At 36.4% G+C, this 22,375-nt stretch overlaps 1 protein-coding gene and 2 long non-coding RNA genes across 4 annotated transcripts; 2 read left to right on the top strand and 1 right to left on the bottom strand.

The window, feature by feature from the left end:
- The first annotated feature begins 6,269 nt into the window (after window positions 1-6,269).
- Window positions 6,270-11,967, top strand: LOC112177081 (probable aquaporin NIP5-1). The gene is made up of 3 exons (XM_024315275.2): window positions 6,270-7,304; window positions 9,484-9,965; window positions 11,189-11,967. Exons 1-3 carry the CDS (start codon window positions 7,080-7,082, stop codon window positions 11,385-11,387), a joined length of 906 nt encoding a protein of 301 aa, XP_024171043.1. The 5' UTR covers window positions 6,270-7,079; the 3' UTR covers window positions 11,388-11,967.
- Window positions 11,968-14,960: 2,993 nt separating this feature from the next.
- On the bottom strand, window positions 14,961-17,535 carry LOC112180377. 2 transcript variants are annotated; one of them, XR_002928276.2, is made up of 8 exons: window positions 17,501-17,535; window positions 17,060-17,167; window positions 16,147-16,235; window positions 15,967-16,011; window positions 15,746-15,780; window positions 15,580-15,654; window positions 15,441-15,501; window positions 14,961-15,076 (listed from the first exon to the last, which is right to left on the bottom strand). It is a non-coding gene; the product is annotated as an uncharacterized LOC112180377 (long non-coding RNA). The 2 variants fall into 2 exon arrangements; XR_002928278.2 differs by having other exon boundaries at window positions 15,742-15,780.
- Window positions 17,536-20,293: 2,758 nt separating this feature from the next.
- On the top strand, window positions 20,294-20,737 carry LOC121050827. Its single transcript, XR_005804115.1, has 3 exons — window positions 20,294-20,386; window positions 20,467-20,541; window positions 20,653-20,737. It is a non-coding gene; the product is annotated as an uncharacterized LOC121050827 (long non-coding RNA).
- Window positions 20,738-22,375: the final 1,638 nt, after the last annotated feature.

The following is a 22,375-nucleotide window of genomic DNA, read 5'->3' on the forward strand; positions in this document are numbered from 1 at the left end:
AAGAAAAAAGACCACATTGCTCACCTCAAATGGTGCTGAGCAATGCGGAAATTGAAGCATTTCTGAATCTGGTCCTTTTCTTGCATTTTTGTACTAGTTCATGACATTGCTTATCTAAAGAAATGCATATACAATGATACACCCATTATGTCTCTACATTATTATACGATTCCAACAGAAAATGAAAGAAAATATTGACCGAGTGCTTGTCCTAAGAGCACAACACCTCTATATTAAACTTGGCATCTTCTTCGTAGTTATATCTGATTGGCTTTGCTAACAACCGAAAGAGGGTTGTGTGTCCAGTCAGACTACTCGGTCTCCTTTATTAACAAAGTACGAAGAACAATGAATGATATGTGGAAATGTTATCTGGTTTAATATGATACGTTGTCAGATATTATCAATCTAAATTATTTGCAAAACATATCAAAATTTGATAATATAACATGTCATATAATTGGGCACATAGATCTCAGATTCGAATAACCTAAATTATGCAATGTTAGGGGCCAATAACTACAGTAACACGGATCATTAGATGGCTCAATCAAAGAGGGTTCTTCCCCCCCTAATTGTAAGAGCATTCTAGAGTGGTTTGTCCAATCAAAAAGATAGTTTTCAGAAAACTTCAACGTCCTTTTTTGTTGGTATCCACCGACAAATTTGGCAAATGCCTATCCATGTCCTTGTTGACCGGTGATCGAGAAAAAGAAACAAACCAGATTCATATAATTTCCTATAATCCAAAGACTTCAAAATGTATAAGGCAACAGAAACTTCTGGATCGATCAGTAGTGACCGATCGACTAGTTGTTGGTGCATGTTATTGCTTGGTTCATCATTTTGATTGTGGCTGGCATTAACCCATAAAGTTACTGATCGTCAAAAAAAGCAGAAAAGAAGAAATGAGGATGGACGTTCTCTGAAGAGTTGAGAGAATCATTTGGCGTATCTTCTACTCCACAATCACCATCCCAAAGTTTATGCCACACAAAATAAATTATTGAAAAGCATGAATTGAATTGAAGCTAGCTACCTACCTCAGCTTTTTTTCCAAGGGAATCAGTATATAATAGTCAACTCACTCCTAGCTTTCTCACATGCAATCATTCTAGTTCAAAATCTAAAGGAACTCTTGCACTTCACCAGTCCAAAGTGTTCTTAATTATGGGATACGTGGGGCATTAGAATTATGAATATGTCATTATTACATATATAAATCACCATTATATAGTTGGTTTTTTGGCCATTCACTTATGGGTTTGAGAGAGAGGGAGAGGGAGAGGGGGAGAGGACGCGGCCCCGGGGGAGGGGTTTGTGATTTTGTCTGATTCTTTCTTGCTTTTGTATGAGTTTTCGATAGGAAAATCCCTACCTGCAGCTCTAACAATGGCTGAGGTTTGCATTGGGGAGCAGAAAGGAATGATGGGGTTTTTTGAGACTTTAAGACCATCTAGCAAATTCCCAACTTATATCATTGAATTGAAGGAAGCCGCTAGGCCCTCCCAAAAGGCACTCCACTAAGTTTTGCCCACGAGTGAGTAGTGATTGATCAGTAATGGAACATTCAGGGACTTGTTAAACCAATATTGGGAAGGAATTAATTGACCATTAATTGAATTGGAGAGAACAAGATTGGGGGTATCCCGGCCAATCGGATCAATGTTTGACCTTTGTGATGTAATGTCTGCATAAAACTCATTGTCTAACATAAAAGCAAATTGGAGTTAGATCCAGGATTCCAAGTTTAGTGGGGCTTGAACTTTTTAACAAAGTGAAGGAAAAAAAATAGTAGAGAATTCCGACGGTGCGAGAGAATTTTATCAATTATTTGTCATCAAAATGATATAAAATAGAAATATCAAGTCAAAAGTATTACCTTAAAACAAAAAACAAAGAAGATTAAGAGCTAAAAATACTACTCAAATGAAGACCAAGAAAATTAAATATAGAAAATATTACATAAAATCCCTTCACACAAATACTAATACTAATAATTAATTAATGACCCAAATTCGATTTTACAAATCAAGAACTCCCTTTTCTGGGTCCTTCTCCATTGCTAGCTAGCTACCTTTCCAAATTTTAACCCATGATGTACATATACTTATAGTAGCTGTGGGATGTGAAAGGTTTGTTCAACTTGGGTATCTTTATGGGTTTGTTTGGAGCTTTCAATAGCTCATGGAGAAGCATCTCATCTCCTTTGACCTTTGGACAAATTCCTGTGGGATTGAGGAAACCTTATGCTAACGGTATCCAATTCTATTGTTTCCCCTCACTACTTAAGGATAGCCGGTTGTTATTAATACTAATGCGTTGCATAAGAATATTAGCATTTTGCGAGTACTAATCAATAGGCTGCAGTTAAAACTACTGGATTGTGTTAAAAAATTTATTAACAATGCCAATATGCCCTAGTTCCATATTGGTATTGCACGAGTAAAGTTTAAGGTATTAATTCATGGCAAGACCTAAATATTCAAAGTAATTTCAGTTTGAACTTTTGGATGATAATGAAGATTGTCACAAATGGCCGGTATCAGATCGTGACTTAACCTCCAACCCATTGCTTGTATGGGGACTGTGTGGAGAGCCGTGGGATTTGATTATGTCGATACTCACGACAAATGATCAGAACTCCAAAAACAACCCATCACATTATTCGCATAAAAGAAAATTAAAAAAAACCCATCACATTATAATATTAAATACACTAATAGCTAGCCTAGGCTGATCATCAACCAATGCAACTTTGATAAAAGAAAAGAGAAAAGAATAATCTAACTGATCGTATCAAGGAATGAATAGAAAATCGTAGGCTAGGGTGCGAAATTCCATTATACACATGCATGATGCAACCACAGACACCCTGGTGAGCTGGAGATCGATCGATCCTTTCATATATCTATATACCTGTTTGATGCTACCAAGTTAGCTGAGCTCGGAATCAAGAGCCTAAGAAGGTGATTAGCGACTTAGTTATCAAGTATTCTCTCTGATTATTCTTCTTTTGCCATTATGCTAATTGTCTTGTTAAAACAAACAAACATTACTTTTAATTAAATTACAAGTAGTATGTAGCAGTAGAATACCCCAATAGTCGTCTGGTTCATCAGGAATCTTCACATGAACCAGCATTGTGTTTAGTTTAATTAAGCTCCACTCAAACCCAGAAGCTAGCAAACTTATTAAAATAAAAAGTGCTGGCGCTCCCATTGATAGGTTGCCATCATATGAACTCTTATAATTAAGAAGCAAAATAGTACTTATTAAATAAAAATTTAACAATTACAGTGGTTTTTTTTGCCCCATATTCATGATTAAAGGCTAGGGTTGTTTTTTATAGGTCTATACTTCTGCTCTGAACATGTTTTTATGTGTGAAATGTAAGATATGATAATATTAAGAATGTACGTGTATTTTTATGGTTCTAATTAATTACAACTTGGATTCGAAATTACCTTCACTAATTAATTTATTAATCTGTCTGAAGCTTGATGACAGGGATACATAATTAATAGCTATATGTATATAGACTTATAGAGTATCTGTCATGGTGTGGAATGTATGAAAGATCAGTCACTCATCACCACGTCTAGGGTTAAGAAAGTGTTCTTTAAAATTAGGAGACAAATGAAAGGGTCTTATGACACATAGCTGTCTATCTCTTAACTTTAAGTACTGGTAAATTATCAAGCTTACTTGCAATACAATCTAAGTTTATTCTTTGAATTGAAGTTTAATTGGAATAAATTAGCGTTTGACTAAAGTCACTAAACACATGACCAAAGGTTTTTGTGTGTAATCATTTTGTTTTAAAATGTTAAAGACTATGTGAAATGGTGCATTTGGATTTGAGACTTGGCGAGGAAGAGGAGGTAGCTAGTTGACTCACACCTTTCACTAAGCTAGTGGTAGAAGCATAGAAATTTGCGACTTTCCAATGAAACCAATATGATCCCCAAAAGGATAAGAGAGAAGAATTAACTAGGCATCAAGTGGAATTTCCTATCCGTATATCATATGTAAGGGTAACTAAACTATTATGGGCAAGCAATCCTTGTGTCTTTTCATATGTAGTGCACCATTTGTTATTGGAATTTTGTTCACAGTATCTCAACCCTAGTATAAATGGTAAGAAAGATTTTGGTCTAGTTCCTCAATCTCTTTGGTACTTTATCTTTTCACTTTGATACTTTATCTTTTCATTTAATAAAATTTCGAGTAAGAGGATTGAATACTCTCTTAAGTCTTAACTAGCTTATGAAAAAAAAAATCCAATCTTAAATTTTGTTGCAAGTATTTTTCATCTTTTGATACATTAATTATGGATGTGAAATACAAACAACAGCGGAGCCACCATATCTAGCTGCATGTACTACTATGTAGATAGAGATTATTGAAATCTTCTATTTATATTTCTGGAGAGACTAACATTCGAGCTCGTCAACCAAGACAACCACACTTTTCCAGCAAATGAGTTTCGGAATGAAACAATTAATCACCGTTCATTTGCTTGCGGATCTAAACACTACTCCTACAGTACTGTTACGTAATGCAAGAATGTAACATCGAACTTGTACGTTTAGATGAATATATAAATAAACAAACAGATAAGAAAAAATAATGAAAACGAAGGAAGCATAAACATGTACCGACAATGGGAGACGACTTTTGAAGATGTAGCTAGGGTGTTAATAATAAGAACAAAGGGTAGCGGTACGTAGAGAGACTCAAGCTCAATTACTAGTGGCCTAGCTATGGCAAGTTGGCGACTAGAAACTCCAAGCATCTGCGCGACTTTTTCTCAAACTCAGCTCAATTATCTGTGAAACGAGAGGGGAGAGAAATCATGCTGAGCTCGATGGGTGAAAAATATTCGTCCAGAAACAATTAAACAATTTCGTTTTAAACAGAGAAAGTCTCACTCGGATTTGTTTAATGCATAATTGGGAGGGTGGTGCCTGGTTTTATTATTGTACTATACTGCAGAAGCAAAACTGAAGGAGCTGCACATTTTGATTACAGGGATGATGGAGAGGGCCATGTGGGTCGTGAGAGTCAATGAAAATGAATTATAAAGCGTGCATGAAATGTGGGTGTTACGCAATACTGTTACTCTGGGGCCAATTATAATCTCCCATCCATCAAAATCTTCTTGTGCCTGTTTGAACCCGCTAGCTAATTAAGTAATTAGCTCGACACTAAAGTCACACGGCATTGCATTCTCTTCTGGTCTTCGGCTATTGCCAAAGCCTATTTCAACAGTACTTTTTTTTGTTTTTTCTCTCTTTTTGTTCGTTTTCATGCACCCATTTTTGGTAGTGGAATTCTTGTTTGATTGAAATATAGTGTTTTGTTTAATGAAATTTCAAGTCTCTACTGATGAAGCTTCATCGGCAGGTGCGTTCAGCTTCTATAATCTATGAAGCAATAAAAAGTTATGCCAGCCTAAACTTACATAAAAACGCAAAGAGTCAATTTATTTAGGGAATTATCCTGTGGTCTTGAAGTACCACTAGGCATTGTGATGTGGTGGTCCGGGTCAATCATATTACTCAAATTTGGTGAGAACCATGCATGGGTGAAAAAAATAAATTAAATTAAGATAACCAATCAGAAATAAGTATAAGTCATGTTCATCAATCACTTCAATCCGGACCACCACGTGTACCATAGTCTGAAATCATGTTATAATTTTCCAATATACTTATGGTAAATATTATAAAGAATTGATTCTAACCTATGAAATACTAAAAATAGATTTTACAACCATAAAGAACTTTAATCTTGCATTATGTATTTAATTGAACTAATTTCTACAATTTATTAATCGCTTAATCCCTTATTTGATTAAAAAAACATAAAATTAATGATTAATATTAGAAGCATCAAATGAATCGGAACATGATAGAATTTACAAAATACGACACTTTTATTCAGTATTACCAAATGCTACTAGAAGCACTTGTGGTATGTATCAAAAGCACACTTGTGAGTTGTGATTTGGTTGCGATGACTCTAACATTACAAAAAAATTACTCTACCAAAAATTACAAAACTACTGTTCTATTGTTTGTAAATACACTTTTAACTATTTCCCCCAAGTGCAATATCATAAATTCAACAAACATTTTCTAAACAGATCTTCAAGCGCGCTTTATGGTGGCAGTGACTCTACCATTGTGCAAAAAAGCAAGAACTGTTAAAAAATTATGAGGCCTCGGCATTGACTTTTCCTTATAATATTATGAAGGAGGGTGGCTGGAGCCTGCCTTGGAACTTTGCCCTGTCTCGATTTGTGTATATATAAACGTCGCTGAACCTCGCATTTAATCAAACACACTTGCAGTTCATAGCTCCCTCTTTTCACAGTTCATCCAGTTCTTGTTTCTCTCTTCCCTCCAAACCTCTGACCTCATCATCCTCCATCTGCAGCTCACCTCTAGTGTTGTAATCTCTCTCTTCCTTTCCCTGCTTTCCATTCAGTTTCAATTTCATCGGCCTCTGTATTTCCGTAGCTTCAGTTTCGAAACCTGGATCTTTCCGTTTCCATCATAATTCCTTGACCAAAACCACAAAAAAAGCATTCCCAGCATGTAATCTAAGCCTTTCCCAGAGAACCCCAGAAAACCCAAAAAATATTTGTTTTTATTTTTATGAATCAATAGTCATATCCTATCTTCATTCTTACTGTTTTAACCTGGCTCTCTTCCTCTCTTCTATTCCTTAGAAACACATTTATAAAAGCATTCACAGCATGTAACTTTAGCCTTCCAAAATCCAATTTCTTCATTCCCAAAAAAAAAAAAAAAACGTTCTTTAGATTTGTAGATTTTTATCCATAGGAATTCTCAGTTATCCGTACCTGGTGTTAGTTACTCTGGCCTGGATCACAGAGCTCGTGTAACAACATCTTTATAAAAACCTTCAAATTATGTAATCCAAGCTCTCATTCCTATAACCCGGTTCCTCAAACCCGAAAAAAAAAAATAATAAATAAATAAATTGTTTTTTTTTTTTTAACTATCCAAAAGAAAAAAAAAAAAAACCAACCCAGTTCCGAGCTAGAAATGCCGGAATCTGAGCAAGGAACCCCGCCGGTGTCAGCACCGGCGACACCGGGGACACCAGCTCCGCTGTTTTCAGGACTGGTCGGAAGAGTGGACTCGCTGTCGTATGACCGGAAGTCAATGCCGCGATGCAATAAGTGCTTGCCTGTGAATGCTCCCACGTGGGGTGAACCTCACACGTGCTTCACCGACTTCCCGACTCCCGATGTCTCCCTCACCCGCAAGGTACGCGCGCCTCTCTCCTCTCTAATTCACTGTAACTCCTTTTTCCCGGCAAAAAAAAATTAGAAACTTCTTCACTCTCGTTTACTCTTTATTTACCTGCAACTTTTGAGTTTTAAGTTTTTAACTATAGTCTCAGTTGGGAATTCTTGGAAAGTAATCATTGTGATTGCCCATATTTTAGCAAATTGACCGCCCAATATATTTGTGTTTTAAAATGAACAGGAATTTAGAAACTCGTGATAATCAGTCTTACATATTAGGTTGTTGAAATTATATTTTTTTTCCTTTTGTGTCCACCTTTTCGAGAAATAAAACTTCAAAAATGAGATGAAAGCATTTTGTGTCAGTTTGCAACTGAAAATGTTGTATCTAGGCGCATAGGTGCATGATTTTCTAACCAAATCTTTGCTCTACATCACTCATTTTCTTTCCTCACTTTATATTATTTCTCCTTTTCGCTCCCCAGTGGACATGTACAGCATTATTAGTGTTTGGCAATTATCCAACATCATTGGAACAAAACTTCTGCTAATTGTATCGTTGATAAATGATATAACTGAATAACATTTTACATATGAAATAGTAGGAAATTAAGACATTCTTCAGTATAACTGTAGCCAGACCCTAAATAGTGGTAACGGATAAACTCAACAACTTCATTAAACTTGCCCTCCCTAGATTTACCGATTTGTATATTCGTTTTCATGTCTACGTTCATGAGGGCCACATTGAACATTAAAACACACGAAACCCTTTATAAATATTCCTCAAAGTTTATATGAAATAGACCCTCTAAGTACTGTGTAGAAATATCATTGGTTTTAGGAGAGTTCTTGAATGAGTAATGTCACACATTTCATCAGAAAACTATAAATTTGTATACCCGATTTTTATTTACATACATGTCACATCCGTTGGTGTTTAAAATTTGATAAAAATGTATTTTTCTTATGCATTATTGTTGGTTGAAAAGTGCGGGGTTTGTTGACCCAGAATAATAACAGTGAAGCCTTTACTATCTGATTGAAATATGCAGTTGAGAATTACAAAAGGACAAAAAATTTAAACATTGTTAATTTCTTAGCATGGTATAATTCCTTTTTGATTAATAAGATAATTATGTTTATTGGGTTGGATTTGTCCATACTCTAATAGGCTAATATACAAACAAAGAAGAAAAACCCAAAAAATAATTTAGGTCCATGGAAGACTTTCACCTGCTCCAGCGTCTTTTTCTCTAACAGACTTGGTCAAATATTTACAAACTCATACGCATGTAAGTCTATGAGGGTATTTGCATTATCCTCATCGAAAATAAGCATGACAGCCTAATTCTATCACAATACAACTGCCATCTTCCTAATCCTATCACACATATTAAAATATGCAGGTCGGTTATGGAAAAGGTTCTGTTGGGAATTTTTTTTTTTTTCCATGAATTTAACTTAATTGTGGGTCAAGGGGGATTTAGGTATAGGTTAGTTAGAGGTTTCCATCTATAACCAGTTGAGCACAGATTTGGTCCATCCTGTGTTCTTGCTAAAATGTAAAAGGACCATCGTGGAAAACTACATATGTAAGAAAGTCCACTATCGTGAAATGTGAGCATGTATGCGTGAGTTGCAGATTTGGAACCTTAATAATTTTAATGGTTAAACACATGTATCTCATCAAAAGTCCAAATTATTGATCTCTTACCATACTGTTTGATAGAAAATACTCAGAAGTTGGGTGTATTTCTTATCTTACCCTAACATATACAATTTTTGTTTGCCCCTAAGTTTTCTTTCTGTTTTCCTTCTTTGTTCTTCTTTAATCTTTCTGTTTTTGTTTTCTTTTCTCACATATGAGATCCACCCAATGTGCGAAGCACTTTTCAAGAATTCTTCAATGTCTTCCATACTTTTATGGACGGTGGGCCTTGAGCATGATGACCTAAGAAAAAAACAAAAGCAACCCCAAGATATCATGCACCATTGGTCAAAATCTCTTTTGTTCCCATGGAATATGACATGTATGCATGATTCAAGAATGACAAAATGTTTTTATCATGATTAAATGATTTACATAATTACATCTAAACCCAAAACTCTTGATTCGATCTTCTGCTAGCTTTATATGGTACAATGGGAGCTAGGGTTGTCACGGTGTTCATCCCTGTGTGTGTATATGTATGCAGATTGGAGCTGAGTTCGTGGGAACGTTCATCCTGATGTTTGCTGCTACGGCCGGACCTATCGTGAACCAGAAGTACAATGGAGCAGAGTCCCTTATCGGAAATGCAGCATGCGCCGGACTTGGAGTGATGATCGTGATTCTTTCCACGGGCCACATCTCCGGTGCACACCTGAACCCGTCTCTCACCATTGCTTTCGCATGCCTGCGTCATTTCCCGTGGACTCAAGTCCCTGCCTACATAGCCGCCCAGGTCTCGGCATCCATCTGTGCTTGTTTTGCCCTCAAGGGGGTGTACCATCCCTACATGTCCGGCGGAGTCACGGTGCCTTCTGTGAGCGATGGCCAGGCTTTTGCTCTTGAGTTCATCATCACTTTCAATCTCCTGTTCGTGGTCACTGCTGTTGCTACCGATACACGTGCGGTGGGAGAGTTGGCTGGTTTAGCTGTTGGGGCAACTGTGATGCTAAATATTCTTATAGCTGGGTTAGTCTCTCTCCACCTGTCTCATCTCTTTCTACTATTTCATCATAACTCTTACATAATTCTCTTACATATTCTGTTTCTGTCATATTAGATACACTCATTAGCGCACCATCTTAGTCATAACTTACATCTACTCCCAAGTAGTATTGTGTCATTTCACTCAAATATTATCATATACTCAAGTTTTTATTCAAATAAACAACAAAATTTTGAAATAAGAACATCATCTCCAAGTTATTGTCATTGACAATGATATTTAAGTTAAATGATACATAACTAAGCATGTAATTCTCGGAACATGGTAGGATTCTTGATCTATAACATGTATGTCAAAAGTGGGCATTTTGGATTTCTTAATTGATGTTGGTTAAAATATAATTGTGGGTTGGTGGATCAGTGGATGTGTGTACTTTATCTTAGTTTATGAAACGTAATAATAGTTTGCACAATCACTAAAGCAATATGATTATGCTGCACTAATCTTGTGTTTAAAGAACTCCCTTTCTTAAAATTCTAAGATTATGATGACAAGTCTAAATTTTATGTTTCTTTAAGTCATAAAAAGCTATGTAATTGGTGCATTATGCATGAGTATCATTACCTTTTAGCTAATCCGGACACCGCATTAAAATAACAGATTCTTTTATAAATCCCTAGACTACTTTCCTTGTCATATATTCTTCGTAATTTTCGTTTGGCCACCACCAAATTACTTATTCAAAAGTATATTATTCGAGGAATATTAAGTAGATCATTCACCATGTACTTGAAAAGCTAGGGGGAGTTCATAATAGAATCACATGCTTCTGGCGTATACATAAAGCCTAATACAACCAAACAAAAGCTTGTCTTAAATTTGGATTTGTTGGGGCCGGGTAGGAGAGTGGCAAGTTGTCATCAAGCTTTGAACCCTAGCGATCAGCTAGGCAATCAAACGGGTTGTGAATCAGCATGCTGCAAACACGTCACATAGACGAGGGAAAACACGGTATTGTTGGTTTTCTTATCATTTCAGCATCATTTAGGGCTTTGGCTTCTTACTCCAGCACTGAAACAAGAAAAGATTCCAGACAGATAAACCTTATCATTTTGGTACTGCAGTAGTTTTATATAAAGAGAAATCTGAATTTGGAACCTTATTTAGCTACATGGTTATGAATCCACTACTCTTTTACTTTCATGTTTTCAGTACGTTGAAATGATCTGTAATTATTATGTGACAGACCATCAAGTGGCGGTTCGATGAACCCTGTGCGAACTCTAGGCCCTGCAGTGGCCGCTGGAAACTATAGGGCATTGTGGATATACCTGGTGGCCCCCACGCTCGGTGCCCTGGCCGGGGCCGGAACCTACACAGCCGTGAAGCTTCGGGGCGACGAGATAGGATCTCCGACTCGTGAGGTCAGGAGCTTTCGTCGTTAACAAAGGCGAACACCAGAAACCTTGTGTGTGTGTGTGTGTGTGTATATATATATAGATATATATAGCATCGTACATAACTCCTCTTTGGTATTCCGCCCGTCTCGGACTCCCAAATCCAGGCGACGAGCCTCGAGTTTCATAAGATGATATGCAACGATGGTATGCAAGAATTTCTGGCTCCAATAAAAAAGATTTGATCATAGTGTGGTTGTATGTGATACGATTTGATGTTGTGATGTGAGAGGTTTGAACTAGACTTCATAATAACGCCACGTGGGCAATGCAATAGAAGGATGTGACACTAAGTCCACGCTTTGGGCCCTTTGCTTTTCATTGTGTGATTCTGTAAAGTTCTGTATACTGTGTGCTAGCTAGTGTGCTGGCTTGTGGTCGATCAGTGTTGGTGTGCCCTAGCCTGTCTATGTCCATCATCTCAGAAAGGTCCTGGTGGACGATGGAACGTCGCGTTTGAAATTTGGATGGTAAGTGTTTGTCCGGGGGCCCCGTGAGAAAACTTTGGATCTTGGCTTCGTTGTATTAATAATGCTTTCATCAATGAACTGCAGAATGAATTGATGCATGTCTTGTCTTCTTCCTTCTAATTTTGGAAATGAAATATCATTATCATATGTGGTTCTATACTTCTATTATTGTGAAGGATAATGCGCAGGTTCAAGTTCGATAAACAATGTCGTGATGATAGATCTTAGGAAAATGAGAATAAAATTGGGCCGCACATGGAGTTGTCCAAGAAAGGATGGCTAGGCTAGGACTTCGGCATCCATTATTGGGCCTGCCAAGTACAAACTCACCAATAGAACGTTAGACCTATCTCGATCAAACTCACCTCTTAGCAATTAGGGCAAACTACCGCTTAACTTTTAGGTTCTCTTCCAGTAATTTACACTAGACTCCAAATACACCCTATGGGTGTGAATAATTACGTAAGAAGTTATTCTACATAATGTGGAGAAAATTGCTGCACATATTTTGTTTTAATATTCGAGGGATATTTTGATAAAAAAATTCTGTTTTGGCTGACAAACTCTCTTCTCTTAATAATAACTAGACACCAAACACACCCTTTGGGTGTGGATAATTACTTGAGAAGTTATTCCACATAATGTGGAGAAAATTACTGCACATATTCATATTTTATTTTTGATTTTTGATTTTTTTTTTGTTAAATTTCTTTTGTTTTTCTTTTATTTGTGAATTGACCATTTTGTGTTTCTCAAATATTTCAATTCAAATGTTTTTTAATATTTAAGGGATATTTTGGTAAAAAATTTCTGTTTTGGTTGACAAACTCTCTTCTCTTAATAATAATATAGATATAGATAAGGATTTGGGTTCCAACACCTGGATATTCAGATAATTAGTACAATATTCAAGGTTGAAGGCGGAGGAAATTGAGAAAATACAGGCCTGGAGAAATAACCTTTACCTGTATTTTTGCGATCGTCTTTACATCAAGAAATTTCTGCATGCAGTGGAAAACTGGAAATAAGGGCAAACGAGAGAGATAAGGGTTTTTTTTTTTTTTTTTGGAGGAAAGAGAATTGCATTTACTAAGTAATTGGGATATTTACATCGGATATAAGTACTTCGGATAGCCAATGAGGTCTATCCTCTATCCAAGCCTGAAATTTGCAAGCGCTTTCAGCTAAAGTATGCATTTCCTGATTACAAGAGAAGGGTTTGTTACGGGTAGGAGAGAGAGAATGAGATGGGAAAAAATGTGCTGTGGTGTTAAGGGCAAAATTGGAAATAAAATATTTTAACAAAAATCTTTAGATGTTTAAGCATAGTCGTACACTGCTCGTACTCACGTTCTCTCTTCCTCTAAGAAACCCTAATTTCTGTTCCCCGGCCCTCTTGTTCATCCACCCTGAAATCTTTTGTGAGCTTCGGTAAGAGCGATGGATATTGATTATTCTTTAACGCAATTAGAATCCAGAAAACAGGTTTCTTTTATCAGGGAGAACGTAAAGTGAAATATTCGGACTTCAAAAAACTCAGCGATGTATGGCTCTTTCACTCTTTTCTTTGAGTCTGTGTCTCTCTTTGCTTTCCTCTTTTCCTTTCGGGTTAACAATGGAGGATGATTTTGATAAATCTGATGCATTTGGAAATGTTCTTCAATCATATGGGTTAGGATAACTGTGTTTTGTTAAGTACTATACTGTGTGTATATATAATAACAGTTAATCTCTCTCCCAGTCTGCTCGGCAGAAGAAACGTTGGCGGGAGATCATGAAGGATACAAACTCGTAAATATAATCATCTACCTCCATCTCTATATTGTTTTCAGCCTTGATCAGCCTTCACAAATTGATGACAAATATGATCATCTAATTTTGTAGCTGGGCCAATAAATTGGCTAAGAAGGCATATAAGTTTTATTTGAATGAGATGGCCAGGAAGAAGATGGAAGCGGTAATATTTCAGTCTGACGGGCGAAAGGCCGAATTGTTGGATGAGGAGACATTGAAGGGGGTTACAATACACCGAAAATATTGGAGGGGGTGAGAATTGGGGCGATTACAAGAAAAACGATCAGGGATGCACATGTTAAAGCTGTTCTTGAGGTGAGATAAGTTCTGTCTAGCTAATAAGTAGCAGTTTTAATTGTGGTAATCCTTTATTTAACCAGTTTTGTTGGTGTGTGTTTTTTCCTTATTCCTCTAATGAGTAGATATGCCATTGTACTACTCTTTTGCAGAATTTCGACAAAGATCGGTATCGATCTGTCAGGGAATTTTCATAAATTTGTAATGAAGAAACGACAATTTGGAAGCAAAAGCTAGCCTTTATGCTTCTGGGATAGGTGATAAAGAAACAAATTAAAGTCTGACCCTCATACCCACATGAAGGTGAGGAATTAGAAAACTTTGGTATATAGTTAAGTGCATTTATTTATTTATTTTTTTATACTAAATGACTAAATTATTTTTTATCAGAATATTTAGTTATCGATCTCATGCTCTTTCCAGCTGAGAGATGCTCTCATGGGTTGAAAGAAAAGAAAGAAAAAAAATTCCCTGTATTTGTTTTAATTAATCTTAATATTTCTCATTCAAAAGTCGTTAATGGAAAATAGAAGGTTTGCAAGGTTGCGGGTTATTCACGTTTTGTTATCCAGAGGTGTATAATGGTGGTCTCTCTTCTCTCCTACGCAGGTATGCAACATGATGAAGGGAATTAGAATTGCGCTTCAGCTCAATTAGAACTGCAGTTACATACACTACCACAAAACTGAGCTATAAACACCATTCACAATGGTGTGGATTGAAGTAAAAGACAACAATGATTGGTGTGTAATGGCAATAGTCACCATCTTAGACACCAAAATTTGAATGGTTGCCATTGCTGGCGTGACAAAGACTCAAAAATGCACTATCATTTTTTTGGTGACTTACAAACTGTGGGCCTCATCATCAGAAAACACACTATCTAACAATGGTGACTGCAATATTTCAAATTTAAAAAAAAAATGAAAATTAATATACAACCTCAATAGTTGTTATCAAATCACTTTTGTGAAAGAAAAAATAAACAAATCTAGGCATGATATCTGCAACTTCCACTTCTCCTCCATGGATGACTGCATAAACAAGCCGCATAAACAAAGATCACATCTACAATTCATAGATCATCGTCATGACTGCAAGTAATATTCTCCAAGACTGAAAAAGATCAGAGAAAGATGTTAATTTCAACCTGCCCAAAGGATCGCCATCTAGAATATCAGTTGCAGCATTGTAGATTATGAACACAGGAGCAAAATTATGAGCAGCAACCTAACATTCATATAAAGTTATTGAGTTCACATGGAAGTACTTTTAATCAAATAATTACACAACCAAACAGTGTCTAGAAGAAAAACTATTGCTAAAGACTGTCATATAGAAAACGGCAGCACATGACTTGTAAGTATATACCTCAAGAGCTTCATGTAACTTTCTCAAGTACTCTCAAGGGATTATGTTACACAAAGCCATGGACAAAACAACTACAATCTGATATGATGATGGGATAACGAAGACTCACCGCTCCTTCAATCCTGAAAATGTGGGCTGCTATGCATGGAGACCCTGTTTCTGCCCGGAATCTGCAGAGGAGCAAGCATTGTTATAGAAAAGATAGGTTAAAGATGTGGACAACCAAACAGTTAGAGCAGTGAGCTTACATTAGGAGAGAGACCCGCAGCAAACCAATGCCCACCACCAGGATGATGATCTACCCTTATGTTTTGAGCAACAGGCTAAGAGAAGAGAAGAGCGCAATGAGCACAAAAACCATGAACAAGAGAAAACGAAAATAGAAGTAGTTAGTATTAACAAATGCAAACCTACTTGTCTTCCATTCATTGTTTCTTTTTTCCGTTGATCTAGATAAAGCAGAAATGCAGGATATGAACAAATCTTAAGAACCGAACCATATAATACTGAAATTACTCACTGAAGTAAATAACTCTTGAATGTCAGCAATCATGGTTCACATAAAAACCTATGATTTAAACAAATAACTGTTCAATGTTCAGTGCAGCAAATAATTGTTCCTATAAAATTCATACCTGAATCCAAAGTAACAGAAGCTGATAGCACACTGTTCCCAGTGCCTACAGAATCAAACAATTGAATTTAGACAATTGTAGAGCAGCATTATCACACAAACTATGATCTGAATACGAAAAAGAAAAGCACCGAAAACAGATGAAACCAAAAATCAAGATAATAAACTGTGACAGGTCTACCTGAATAACAATAAGAGATGAAGATAATGTTAATCAACAGACAGAAGAACAATGGCAGTGAAACGATACAAAATTCCGTCGAACACAATCTGCAAAACCCAAAAAAAAAACAATAATGAGATCATGAAAGTAATTATAAAACAGATAAAACAAAAGCCAAAAAACAATTCACATGTATTAAGATAGACCCTCCCCTATTCCTAAATTGAAATTCAGTGATACCTAAATAAAATCAAAATACTCAAACGATCTTACATGAAAATCATCGCAAACCTCAAATGTAAAACCAAAATCTTACCTAAAAGTGAATATAATGTGAATATAATCCAAATACAAACTGGACATCATTGAATCAGAAAAAACCTTTTAAAACAACACATTGTAAAATAACAAAAATTAAACTGAATTTAAACTGCCCAAAGATTGCAAACAAATTTATAACCTCTTTCATAAAAACTACATTGCTCCTCCCTAGAGATTGCAGACAAATTTACAACAAATAATGAATTGAAAACAATAACAATAGGCAAATCTATAAGCCCTTGCATGAAAACTATACTGCTCCTCCCTAACTAAATTGCAGACCAATGAGTGCAAACTAACAAACTACTCCTCCTTAAAAGCAAAGAAGATACGGCTCCCCAACAAACGACACCACCTTAAAGTGTATAAATTTAAGCAAAGGACATTAATCTTATCTAGGCCAAAAGTTGTATAAATTTCAGCCTTATCACACAAAATAAGCCAAGCTAGTAAAAGTTGCACCCTTTCCAACCCTATGCCGATGCAAACTGCAAGGAATTCTCAAGTGATAAAACCTTGATCTTCTACTTCCAAGTTTCAAGTAAAGATGGGAGAGGGAAAAAAAAAAGAAGGAAAAACACATAATTCAAGCAGAACAGTAGACAAATACCAACTGATCAAAGAAAACACACACAGCTTCCCGTCTTCTTCTTCTTTCTTCTTTCTCTTGTTTCCCTGTTCTCTTCTCTCTCTCTCTCTTTTTACTGTCGCCTTCTCTCTGTCGGGGGAACAACAAAACCCATAAGAATAGTTACGCGGCTATGATATAATCTGATTTTCATTGTTTATATACATACAAGTGAATAACTTGACTGTTACGCGGCTATACCAAAAATGGTCACCTACAGCCTACTGAGATACCTAAGTCGGTGTAAACTATAAACAAGTGAGAGGTAGAATTATAAGAAGTCATCGAGCTCCCTTATTTCAAATTTTGAAAGACAAATTTACGAATCTTCTTGGTAACAGAGTATTCCACTATGTATGCAAAGGAAGTAAACAAAAGAGGGTATCTCAATTTCTTATTTAAATATATAGCTGACAAACTCACTTGTTCACAATTCTCGAATCTTCTTGGCACAGAAAAAATTCACGTTTACAGTGGCAATCACCACTAAGATGGCCAGCACGAATCTGTTCCAGCATGAATTAGCTCATGTATCACTACTTGGTTGACCTCATCTTGCATGTTCATGTGATTACTACACACCATTATCTGAAAGACAAATCATTCACAAAACACAGCAAAGAAATTAGCCACTTTGTTCAAATCCCCGAAATTTCTTGCTATTATGAACCGCCACAGAACACACCCTTACAGACACAAAAGGAGAAAATTAAAAGAGCTAGAGAGCAACCCAAATGACGCAAACACTCATCCTAGGAATGACTTAGTGAACTACAAAGTGAAGTTTGTCACATTTGTAATAATCAAAATCATTTCAATTTCAACACAAAGTAGTCGAAACAAAGAGAAAATGTCAAATGTATAGTACCCATCCGCGGCGGGTGTATACTCCGACAATCTTCTTCTCGCAATGAACGGCCCAGCAAGACCCGTCTAATATCCCACACCCCGATTTTTGCAGATGCTCCAGCATAAACTTCACCATCGGAGCAGATCCAAACTCGATTAAGACTGATGCTCCAGCAGAAACTTCACCGTCGGAGCAGATCGAAAATCGATTTCTCCAGATGCTCCAGTAGAAACTTCACCATCGGAGCAGATCCAAAATCGATAGTGGGGGATCTGCATGGATTTTGGATCTACTACCTTGTTCATGATTGAGAGATCGAGAGATACAGGAAGGAGAAGGAGGACGAGAGAGAGATCCAAACAGGAATTAGCGTTTTGTTTCTAAGGAGAGGGCTTTGCACTTGATTTCACCTTATCAGCTTATCTACACAAAGACGCGTTTGGTGAGTTGTGAATAGTTAGACAAATATTTGTTTTAAATTGCAGGGACACGTTTAAATATTTGTTTTAAATTGCAGGGACACGTTTGTGGGCTTTGGTGAGTGTCGGACCAAAGAAAAAAAAGGAATGGTGAGTATTTTTTGGGTGCTGTCACCATTGATGTAATTGTGGGGATTGAATGGTATCTATAGGCCATATTTGTTGTAGTGATATATGGTAATACGTTTTGCTATTTTTCTACTTTCAGAGGTCATGTGCTCCAATTAGAAACTCAAGTGGAGATTTGTTACTACAATTAGATTGCAAATTTACAACTCGCGTATAAGGCCGCGGATTAGTTTTGTTCCTGAATTCTAAGAAAGGTTACTAGATATGATATAGAATTGAAGTTGTCTTGTGTACGTACATAATTCAAAAGTGGTTTGAACATCAAAGCTGGTGTTGTGAACAGACTTGTGTATTTATATCCCAAAGAAAGGTTACTAGATATGATATATAATTGAAGTTGTCTTGTGTACGTACATAATTCAAAAGTGGTTTGAACATCAAAGCTGGTGTTGTGAACAGACTTGTGTATTTATATCCCAAAGAAAATCCCTCATGAGATTGTCTATCAGTCTAGCAACCACTACAGGAAAACTAATTACTCATGACGCAAGATTTACGGCGTGCATTAAATGTATGTCGTGAATGACTTTCATTTACGACCTGCGTATAGATGCATGCCATAAATGATAATTTTTTAACACATTTTTACGTCGTACAATAAATGCACTCCATTAAACTTGAAATTTTGTGTTCTTTAACCGCGTTCCCTGTTGTATGCCGTGGTTGGTCGAAGAGCGCTCGGCCAAAAATTAAACTTCCTCTCCTCTCTTTTTAAAACAGAATTCTAGGTCAAAATCGCAGCATCCTCTCTCTCCCTCTTTCTCAGAGGCTCATTATCTCAAAATCTCCTTTTCAAATTTGATTTTGGGAGTCCTATGTCGGCGGTGCAGGAAGATCCGCCGGAGGCCCAGCGATAGCCAGAAATCCAACGCCGTTACTGCGATGGTCCTCATAGCCGAAGAACAAAGCCAGCTACAACTCGTTGAACTCGAAGACATCGATGATGAAGACGACCTCTTCGAAGAAATCGATCAGTGTAAGCTTCACGAACCTTCAATTTCGTTCAATTTCCGTTACATACTTAGATTTTATATTAATTTTACATTGACTTTGATTTTCAGTCATCTTGCATATCATTCAGTTTGATTAACAAACAAATTGTACACAGTCCTTTAAGAAGCATGGTTACCGAAAAAGTGATAATTATGGGTTTTGGACTGCTGCAATGCCATGCCAAGTAAAGTTGAAGGCCAATACTGCTTTTAGAACTATGCATCCCATATTTAGTCTTTCTCACATAATAAACTAGTAGCTAGCTTAGGATTTCCATAATTAAACATGCACTTTGATTTAAATACCACGATCTATACATCAAGCCTTGCTGAATTGACCATTATGTTGGATAATATAATTGCTTTTGGTCTTCACATAATTATTACTTTGCTTCCGGTTCAACTTACATTCATGATTCAAGGGATATATTTTGTTTAGGTTGCCAATGTGAATTGTGTGTCCCTAGAGTCATTGCCAAGGTATATATTCATGATTCAACTTTGCTATACTACTGATTTTTAATCTTGTTTTGTTTTCTATTTTATGTGTGCTTGCAATCCATCATATCCTGCTTTACATAGGCCAAGTGAAAATGGGACACTTGAAGGTTAGCCTTTCTTATAACAGTTTGGATCTCCATAATCGACACCATTTGTATCTCACATCCTTTTTTTTTTCCTTTATCTTTGTTTGCTCCCTTAATTAGTCTATATTTCCTGGAGGAGTTCTTTCCATATAGATGATATCTCCCTGTATTGACAGTTGGCGAAAACGAAATTCTTGATGCTGAAACTGGTTCAGCAAGCAAGAGGCTATGTAGTACTAAGACTTAAAAGTGCAAAAATCATCATTTAACAGGTGTGCTCATCTGTATATTAGTACCTATTTCTTTGATTTTTTTTTCTTCTTTTCGTCCGATCCCAGTATTACAATGTCAGGGGGTTTCACCTTTTCTTGGTAGAGTCTCTGCTGCTGTGAATAATATTCTTCAGAAAATGTATCGTTGAGATAAGGTAAGTTAAATTTCCACTGTAAAGTTTCAATAATTTTATATTACCTTTACCTCTGTGTTACAGTTCATTGAACTAACATGAATCAACAACCATATCTTTGTTTCTTTTCAGTTAAGGATACTTCAATATGCACTGGTTGAGTTTATGTTGGTTTGGCTAGGGGTCGATTTTGTTTGGCCCCATCACTTCTGGCAACAGATTGAGTTCATGTGTTAATTTATTTTAGTGAATAGGTTGAAAACTGGAATGCAGTTTTCTGCAGATTAGGATCAATGGGTATTGTTATCATATTGATTATTTTGTAATTGAAGTGGATTATTAACTTTTAAGTGAAGTGATCTTTTCTTTGTTCTACTCTTAGTTTTGTTATACATGTTTTCTTGGCCAGAAAATAACTGATATTTTTTTAAATTTTTTTTTAAAAATCAGAATGAAATTTACGGCGTTTAAAGCGTGCCGTAAATGCATAATTCAAGACGTGCATATTGTGTTTTACGGCGTGCAACATATGCAGTAAGTAACAATTTACGGCGTGCTTTTAAGTTATTTACGGCATGCAAAATGCACGCCGTAAAATTGAAAAAAAATTGAATTCAATTTTACGACGCGGTCTATTAAGGCGCATGTCCGCGCGTCGTAAAAAGTCATTTACGACTTTTTTTGCGCGTGTTGGATCATAATTCATCTACATATTTGTGCCATAAAACATGGAAATTATTTGTTCTAAAGTCCAATTTAATGTTGACTAATCAAATTCCATGTTTTGTAGAAAATCTTGACAAGCGGAGAAAAAAGTGAAATTAAGGCAAATGTTCTGTGCACCACCACTTTTAGCGGCACAAGAGGCGGCGCACCACCACTCACAGTAGTGCCATGTATTTTCCGGTCACCTTCATGGAGGAGCATGGATGATGAGTACCATAACATCTATTCCATTACATACATTCACCATCATTCTATCTCAACCAAATTCCAACCCTTTTGGTTCCAATTTAATCAAACACTCTCTATTACCCAAGAGTCCATCATCATCAACACTCCAATATCTATCATGTTTTAGGCTTAATCACCATCTCTCACTCATCATTTCCTACTCCAACCTACACCATCACTCCCATGCCATTTTCCCTTAATTTTGGGATCTATTACCATTGTTCTACTCCACCTCCATGCTTCTTGCAAGTTGTGAGCTGCTCCCTTTTGCTTCACAACACCATTTCACACCTCTCTCTCCATCTATTTAAGCACCCATTCTCTCAAGGAAGAAGGGATCACCCACACTTAGCCACTACATCATTTTCTCTTTCTATTCTCTACATAATCTACCACCATCTCCTCCACAAAACCTCCATCTCCACCACTTCATTTCCCAACTACATCCCTACTCATAACATTTTACATATACCAAGCATCATCATCATCTCAAGTCTTGAAGAAGAAGTTCAAGGAAGAAGTTAGAGCACAAGAGGAGTCACCACATCATCTCCATGACAAAGTTTCCATGATCAACCACTTCATCATCTTTCACTTGTCATCATCCCTAGTCATTTCTAAACTCTATTCTTTGATAGCTTAATGTTTTCCACTATGTTGATGCTAGTTTATGTAGATATGTGTGAGTAGTCTATTGTTAGGGCTAGAGTTGAAAGCCCTAGCCAAACTTGCAATGAATTGATGTTTGAATCTTATTTGATGCAATTTCCATGATCATATTCACATACTAATTCAAGAAGTGAATGCTTGTATTTGAATCTAGCTAATTTGAATACTTTGCATTTGTCATTACATGAACAATGTTTAGAGAGTAGCTAGCTTTGAACATTAATAGCATGAT

The sequence above is a fragment of the Rosa chinensis genome, chromosome 7, assembly GCF_002994745.2.
Source record: "Rosa chinensis cultivar Old Blush chromosome 7, RchiOBHm-V2, whole genome shotgun sequence".
NCBI classification, from domain to species: domain Eukaryota; kingdom Viridiplantae; phylum Streptophyta; class Magnoliopsida; order Rosales; family Rosaceae; genus Rosa; species Rosa chinensis.